Here is a 9,085-nt window from a genome sequence, read left to right as displayed (position 1 = left end):
TGCATAACCTTAGAAGAAACCCATTCAAACCTTGTGCATAATCTACCCATGCCATACAACTTAATGATGTGCCACTTATATGAATTTAGCATGCATATCAAATTTTTAAAATATGTAGCCAAATGTTTAATGAGACTTTTAATAGAGTTAAAATTTTGAAATTGCTTGTAGGAAGTTATAATCAACTTGTTAGTTTTAGAATTCAATATAATGCCAAATTTTAAATTTAGTGAGGAATGGATTTAAGGCTTGAATTAATAGTAGCTAGTTCACAATCACTTGGGTAGGGTTTCCTTTTGGGTGCACATTAATGACAATATGATCTATATAATTCTTGGGATCTAAATCAAATTAAAATTTCCTTTTATTTCTTACCCTAAATTTATAACATATTGATAATCATTCAAATGTGTCTAACTTTGGTTCATATTCTAATAATTAGGTTTTGGTTAAAGATTTGAGTGTGAATGATCAAGTTTAAAATCAAGTAGCTTGTAACTGTAGAAATTCTTTCCATAGGTTGCATATTCCTCATTAGGTTAGGTAGAGTAAAGTGATAGGTCTAATGCTTGAAGTGGCCCATACTATATTTATTCTATAATAAAAATTTATTGAAAAAAAAAAATGTTTTATTTCCTCTTCTTATTCATTAAATTTTATTTTCGCTTACTTAGCATCCAGTTACTAGATCAAGAATTAATGGACTGGATCTTGGTAAAAGAATCGAAACAAGAAAGGAAAACGCATGTGTTGAAAAAAGAGGGCCTAGAGAAAAGTTTAAACTATAATGACCATTTATTTCTTCCACACAATTAAATAAGAAGTTTGGGTTGTTCATAAATAAAAATGGGGTTTCTATTCAAAGTAGAAACAATAAAAAAAATAGAAAACATGTCATATGCATAAGATATGGCATCAATAGCAAATATTAGTGAAAATAGAAATAACAATTAATCACAAATCTATTATTGGGACAATATAGGCTATGTAATGCATAATATAAATATTAGCCTATAGGATAGCAAATATGATGCTAATTTACCATTTAAACATTCCCTTAGCTACCTTAATATATTGATTAGATAATAAATTCAAATTGTCTACATGCATGTGATGGTTCACTAAAAACCCAATTATCATTATAAATTTGATAATCTCAAATATACTTCTACTTTATATATGAATCTATAATAGGATTCATATTTTCTATGTAACCTTATTTTCATTCATAACATAAGCTAATATTTGGTAGATTGAATGTCAAAAAAAATGTTTTCATCTAAGGATGAATTCCTATGGTGACTTAATTTAATAAAATATTAGTATGTGAATGTAAATACATAACCAAAAATAATGGTATGGTATGATTGATGGGTATTGTTTATTAGTTATAACAAGTCAATAGTTTATCAATCATAATATAAATTTTTTTTTTCAATTTCATTTATGTGAAGGCTAGAAGTATACAATTTGCATGACATGTAAAGGCAAGAAGGACAAATAATTGTTATGCTAAAGAAGCCTAGAAAAGGATTTTTCCATTAATAGGTAACAACTAGATAGTATTGAGATCAATAAAAACTATTATTTGTATATAACAACAATAGTTTAAATGGATGAATGGGTATAGAAATTGGAGGATGGTTTGGAGTATTATACACTTGAACCATCACAAAAAGTTAGGCTTTGTGGATAGAACATGGAATATATTTTCTAATAGACCCCTCTTTAAAATAATAGATAAACACACACAAAATAAATTATACTTTAATACCAAAGAGGATTTCATAAACTACTCTATGTTGAAGGGAACCAAATCAAAAGACAAACACTTTCATAGTTGCCAATTCTTGAGCTTTGCACTCAAAACCTCAACCTTTCCAAACCTCACAATAACAAAATAAATATAATAGTAGAAAACTTCAACTCCAAATTCATATTGTTCTCATATTATAATATTGTTGTAATAACTCTATCTCATTACCTATGGGGTCAAGTATGGTGGTTTAACCACCACTACTAACCCATGACTACCTAGGCATGGTGGCCCAGTTGCCACTAGTACCTTATCATACCCCATAACATAGACATCTACCTAAATTTTTGGGCTTAAAAAAAATCATTTAGAAAGTTTACATCAATAGAAATTATTATTGTTTAATGTCTATAACTAGAATACCAAATGTAAGGCATGACACAATTTGAAATCAAATCACTAAAAATAGCCATTCTTCTATTGTGAACTTGAGATAGTAGAAAGTATATAATAACAAATAAATATTCATTTATCTTCTTTCTTGACATGTTACCAACTTAGATAATATGATCTTATTACCTAATTTCTTTAAAGTGGCATGCTAAAGAGTATTAATATATATTTTTTAGCATTGTTAATATAAATTTATGCACTCATATAATCAAGAATCATAATATTTTACAATAGATGGTGACCAACAATGCTAAGTTGAGATGACCCAGAAATTGACTAAAGATGTGAAGGTCATGAAAACAAAGCATGAAGCTAGAATTGCCAATTTGGAGAAGGGCATGGATGAAGTAAAGGGTAATCTCAAGGGTTAGGTGGTGATTAGTAAAGAGGCTATGAAAAATAGTGTTGAAGCCTCAAAAATTTGAATGAGAAAATTACAATTCATAAAGCCCATCCGCTCAGCAGTATTCTGCCATCAACTGCCAAGTCTAAAAAGAAAAATCTAGATATAGGGGTAGGAACAAGGAGAAAAGCGCCATGAGGACCATCATGGAGGAGCTCGAAGACATAAACATAAATATAATTGAGAAAAATTTTGAGCTTATGGAAGCTCTTGGTTAGCTTTTTGGTTATTTTGCCCAAGTTTTTCTGTTGTATTTTGTTGGGCTCTGTGGGGTTTCTCTCCTATTTCTGTCGTCGTTTGGTTGTTGGTTCTTCTCTAGTTTGATATTGTTTTGATTATTCTTCTTTTGGATTTGGGTTTCGTGTCCCTGTAAAACCAGTTTTATCTTAATAAAAAAAATGCTAAGTTGAGATGCACATTGGCATTATCAAACTAGCATTTGAATATAATACTTATCAATAGGGTATTGAGTCAACAACTATTTAAAACTTACAGAGATATTAATAATATCACCCATGGTTTTGATACTAGGAAACTAAGAAAAATACTAAACTTCTTTCATTCATGTTTATGACCTTGCTAAACTATGACAAAACCCTATCACATGATATTCTCCCTTTGATTAGAAAATATACCTTGCAAAACCTAGAAAAGATAAACAAACTAGTCATCATCATTAAAATCATAACCAATTACAAGAAAAATCATAGTTCATTCACTTATTGTATAAATAGTTAATCTCGATATACCTTAAAATGAACATGTATAGAATAAAAAAATATCAAACTAAACTAACACATCATGGAATAGTAGTTATAAGTAATTACAAACCAAATCATATTATCTAGAGATGTTGTACATATAGAAGATTAGTCTTAAAATACCTTAAAATTAATATGTATAGGATTAGAGAATGTATTAAATTAAACTAACACATTGTGGAATGCTAATTATAAAAGTGTGTTAACTAAATTGATTACATAAACACTTATTTAATAATAATTCAATAAGTTCATAGGGTGAACTACATATCTTAGATCTAAAAAGTATGTTAAAAAAAAAGGAAAAAGATATTATAGATCTAAAAATAAAAATGCAGAGAAAGCAAACCCTATAGCAAAGCACTAGGTGGTGTAAGATGAGTAGGGTTCACCAAAATTTAGTGAAAAGGGGATCTTTTTATTGTTAACCCTACTAATGTAATATAGGTCTGCTATAATAATTAAACAAAATTTCAATTTGGATATAAACCAATTGAGGCGAGTATGGGGACTAGAAGAGATTAAGATAAATATACCTAACATTTCAATTTGATGGTTTAATGTTCATTATTCTATTACAATCAATGATTAGAAACTAGGTTATGATAAATTAGACCTAAAATTTGTGATATATGCTACATCTATGTATGCCTCTAAAATGAAATAGGAGGGAGCTACACAATGTGACCTAGGCAAGGAATCAATGAACCTTCTTCAAAGTTTAGTCCTTCTACACAATTTTGTTGTCTTTTGTCGATGCATTATTTTGCATTGTTCTTTTACCTTCTATACATGTTACTAAACATGGGGGTTGTGATGAAAAACACAATGTGATTTTTGTTTGGTTAGAAGGAAGATGTGGACTTCCTTGATAATGGTGAAACCATTTAGAAGTACTATACAAGATCTATAGAAATTTCAAGTAGTTAATGTATTGTCTAATGATGTAATCCCTTAAACACGTTCTTTTTTGTATATTTCTTAGAAAACATTTTATTAAAGTTCCCAAATGTAAAATTCATGAGTTTAGAATGTCAATAAATGTACTATTTATCCCCTAACTCAAGATATTTTACATGTGAACCAATGAAATAACAAACAAATTATAAGATAATCAACTAAAAGAATAAAAGATTTGCATTGTAAATCTAGTGAACTTGATTATCTAACATAATCCAACCTTCATAAACAATACCACAATATATAGTTTAATCTACTTAATAAAAAAAAACCTTAAAAATGAAAAATAAAAGTCACCAAAATAAAGTGAAAAATAATTTAACTTATAATTTCAAAATTAAAATCAATTTATAAAAACACAAATTAACATGGTCAAAATGGTAAATGAAAATAAAAGTACATAAAATATACTTTTATCCCTTACAAATAGGCTGTCTCTATTCTTTCGTACAGCGTGTTAGCCAGAGGCTAGTCAATGGCAACTGTTAATTGCAAAATCAACGGTGTAAAACGCTCAATCACGCAACAATCCATACTGTCGTTTTGAAACCAGAATAGACACGTCCTTACAAATATCTTTCGGAAACCCTAAACCTCCACCACCCACCTCTACGTAAGAAATAAGATGAAGGGAGAAAGAATCCAAAATCATAAGGCCTTATCAGGAAGGAATTCACGTCTACCGTTAATCCCCATAAACTCGAATATGAATATTGTGAAAACCAGCATTCGAGAGAGCGATACCAAATCCATTCTTATATGATAAAAGTACGTATGATAGTATGAAATCATTGATTAGCAAGGTCATTAAAGTGCTCTTACAAACAATACGCTTGGACTGTTACAGTTATCTACTGAAATTCTTGTTGGCTGTACAAGTCTAGAATGTCAATACTAGTCATTTTCAGCAATCTAAGCCGCTTCATATCATAAAAATGGCAGCTGCTGTTTGTCAGTCTCCTATGAGAACCTCATACTTGTGCTTCAGTGAGTTCAATACATGGATTTAGAAAAATTCTGATAGCTAACTAGCATGGGTTCTGAACAAAATCTTTCAACAATGGATTCATTGAAGTAACTTTAACTGAAAAAGAAGCCCAAAAGTTTGTTGTGCCGGTTTAAAACTAAATAGCAACCTTTGAATGGCAGGTTAAAACTTTTTAGTTAGAGACATCAGATTAAAAAAAATATAAAATTTTATATCATCTACGAATTCATTTTGCCATTGCTATCTGATATAGAATCGTGAATCTATGGTGATACCTCTTCGGGACTGTTTAATGTCTTCCACTTGCTTGTCCATCATGTGTATGTTCTAAGAATTTCTTGATCTCATCTGTGATCAACTATGTGCTTTGGAGGCTTCTGAAATGGCTGGAGCTATTCAAAGCAATCACCAGACAATTAGATTAAGGCTGAAAGAGGAATGTCCCATGGACTAGGGTTCTTACTCATCACTGCATCATACAAATTGGACCCAAATGATAGGAAGCTTGTAGCATTTATATTCTCTGGTGGGGAAGTGCTGCCAAGTATACTGTTGTTGAAGAAACCCTCTGATTGCAGTTGTTGATAGTACATGTAAGCATCTGTATTATCATTGCTATTGCTATCTTCTGGCTGGCAATATGTCTGGAGAGCATCAATGGTGGGCATCTGCAGCATTGTGTGACCCATAAAACTAAGACTAGGCTTTACAACTGAAGTATCAGTATCACCGAAATGAAAATGATCACTGGTGTTTGATAATACCAGATTGGGGAGAGATGTTGAGCTTGTGGGCAGAGGGCATGAATTTGATTTGCATAAGTCATGGGTACAGTGATGATCTACTGCTGGTGTTATGTGATAGGGAGTAGAATTTGTAGTACTAGTTCCTTCCTCAGACTGAGGGATGTCCATGATGTTGGTATAGCTGTAATTATTGTTGCAGCTTGATTCAAATGGTCTGTCCACCATCGATGGCGTCCACAGATGATGAGGACCTCTCTGTGCTACTGTGCTTCTCTTGAATATGCGACATAGAGCCCAAGAATCCTGAATATGCACACAGACAAGGTTCAAGTCAATAACATGGATATGGAGTGGAATAATCCGTAGATGGCACACAAGTACATTTGCAAAGCATATTTAAATTTCTACAAGGATATAGGAAATGCAGAACAGAAGAGCTTATATGTCCAATAAGGCTATGGTTTTATAGAGAGGTTACTTTAAAAAATTGTCAATATTTTTTTTTCAATAGTTTTATGGATCAGTGAGTGATTCAAAATGTAATTTTATTGATTCAAAAATATATACAGTTGATTCAAAAATATATACAGTTGATTACAAAATATCTTTTAATTCTTATTTTATATTTTTACAATCAAATGATCTCATAAATTAACTTTTTTGAAAAGTTGATGGTTCTATCAATTTTTTTTTGTTATAGTTAATATTAAAAACATCTGGCACTATAAGATTCAAAAAGTTTATCCTTCATCCAGTAGTAATTTTAAGTGTTGATGGAATAAGACAGGAAGAAAGATATTCAAATTAAAATTTATACACAATCTGATGATGAAACAGCCCTTTCAAATTTCTGATAGCATTCAATCATCTTGACGATGGATGATGGAATGTGATCTCAAATATTGATAAAAAACTATCACACAATCCGATCCACAAACAAATCTTCCAAATCTCATAGATTGTAGAAACTTAACATCTCTAATTACATTAATGTTTTTCTATGGGTGGAAAATCCATTTGAACATACTGATAACAAAGCTGCCTAATAAAAATGCAGAAGTCTTGAAAGTTTTTCATTAACAATGAAAATAGAGTTAGTGGGTAGATCTGTATTTAAAGATTTTCTGTAGAAACTGGAGTTTAAACTTACATTAGGTGTGTTGCAGGAGGGAAGACGAAACTCATGCATCATCCACTCCGTTTTAATCCCTTTGGAAGCCCTCCCTTTGTAAAAGACAAGAGATTTCTTAAGCCCAATACAGTTAGTCCCATCAGAAGAATAAATAGGCCTATCAGTCCCTGTAGCCTTCCAGAACCCAGCAGTGGTGACCCTGTTGGGTCTGTTGCTGTTCCGATACTTCCTATCCCTTGGACAGTAAAAATACCATTCTTTCTCTCCTATTCTCCCCATCTCTGCACAATTTCAAACAATGACATGCTAAAATGTCAGATTCTCTGCAAACAAGCTAAACCCAGAGAGAAAAAAAAAGATACAGAGAGAGAGAGAAAATAACTATAACATACTTGGAAGGTCCCATGGATTGAATTTGTAGATATCCAGCTGCTTGATGAGATCAATAGACGGAGGGGTCTGCTGCACTTTTCTGCGTAGATAATATGCAACAAGTTCCTCATCAGTAGGATGAAATCTGAATCCTGGAAGCATTACATCCTCTCCACCATCTAGCTCATTTCTCTGGTCCATAACGGTAACCACCTCAGAAAAAAAAAAATTATAAAAACTTGAGTTTTACCCTATGCTCTGTACTCTCAGAGTCGGCAAACTGCAGCCATGGATGTTGAGTCTGTTGATGAGATTGTGTCCTTAAATATGGGAAATCAGAGAAATCAGAGGCGATGATTTGGGCGGGGCCTCAGGAAGTGTTGAACTGATAGAAAGGCAGGAACTTGGAAGATCCTATCTTTCAGATTCCAAATATACCCTCTGGAACTTCTCTGTCATTCCTCTGCCCATTTCACGATTCCCCATACATTTCTTCCGGCTTAGATAGATCTATACTTTATCATTCTACACTTTGATCGAGTGAGAAGAGAAGATTTGGAATTCTATTCAAAATGGGTATTCGTTTCTTGTGTCGGCCGCGGCCCTCGGGCTATTTTTTAATCAAAACGGGGCGCCATTGAATACACCTCGATCAAACAAAAGCTCTGCACAATCCGTTTGACCCGCACGCTTTTGCCTTAGTAAATCTGGTTTTACATAAATGGGGCATTGGAAGATGTAAAATGGCAGAAGAATTTATTACACAGTTTTACACTCACTATTACTTCGATTTCACACTGTTAGCTGTAATAGATTTTTTGTTTTTCTCTCTGTTTTTATATCCAGTTATGAAGTAGGTGCTCATTGATGCTGTCTCTCAGAACCAGGAGGCATTTGATAAAAATTGACAGGTCTCTTAAAAGCACCCATAAATCTAGGGTGATGTTTAATATATTCAGTTTTGAATGCTAGGCTAGTCATAATCACCCCTAGATTTTGGATCTGTTCAGCATCACCCTAGATTTATGGGTGCTTTAAAGAGAGATGTCAACTTTCATTTTATAATTATGTATACACACAGCGGAAATTTAAAATAGGAAAAGAGGTTTTTTTTAATGAAGAATATGTACTGTATAATTTCAAATCTTAAAAATAATAATCTAAATTTTATAAGTTTTCAATGGAGTTATAAGGATAATAAATGTATTTTTAATGCAATCTATTTAATATGAATAATTAAATAATATTAGGACTTTAGAGTTAGAGATTGATTATGTAATTATATTTTGTTTAATGTGAAAATTAAATAAAATGATTAAAAGATATTTAATTTTAGATTTGAGAAAATAATAGTTGTGGTTAATGTTTGAAAATGGTTTTTCATTATATTAACAAATCTAAATTTGTTATAAGACATTGTTGAGTTGATGAAATTCTTTGTCTAGTGAATTCCATGCATGCAAAAGTGAACCTACTTCAAATTTATTTGAATTCCATTTATAGAAATGACTTAT

General features: G+C 31.6%; 1 protein-coding gene across 2 annotated transcripts; it reads right to left on the bottom strand.

Moving 5' to 3' along the window:
* Positions 1-4,797: 4,797 nt before the first annotated feature.
* LOC131069799 (protein FEZ) lies at positions 4,798-8,359 on the bottom strand. Of its 2 annotated transcripts, XM_058005365.2 has the most exons (4): positions 7,592-8,359; positions 7,218-7,480; positions 6,086-6,370; positions 4,798-5,989 (listed from the first exon to the last, which is right to left on the bottom strand). In XM_058005365.2, exons 1-4 carry the CDS (start codon positions 7,770-7,772, stop codon positions 5,738-5,740), a joined length of 981 nt encoding a protein of 326 aa, XP_057861348.2. In that variant the 5' UTR covers positions 7,773-8,359; the 3' UTR covers positions 4,798-5,737. The 2 variants fall into 2 exon arrangements, with proteins under 2 accessions (XP_057861348.2, XP_057861347.2); XM_058005364.2 differs by having other exon boundaries at positions 4,801-6,370; positions 7,592-8,357.
* Between the last annotated feature and the right edge of the window lie 726 nt (positions 8,360-9,085).

Source organism: Cryptomeria japonica, chromosome 6 (assembly GCF_030272615.1).
Source record: "Cryptomeria japonica chromosome 6, Sugi_1.0, whole genome shotgun sequence".
NCBI lineage: Eukaryota > Viridiplantae > Streptophyta > Pinopsida > Cupressales > Cupressaceae > Cryptomeria > Cryptomeria japonica.
Note: the sequence above shows the minus strand (reverse complement) of the source record. Positions and strands in the feature narration are given on the sequence as shown.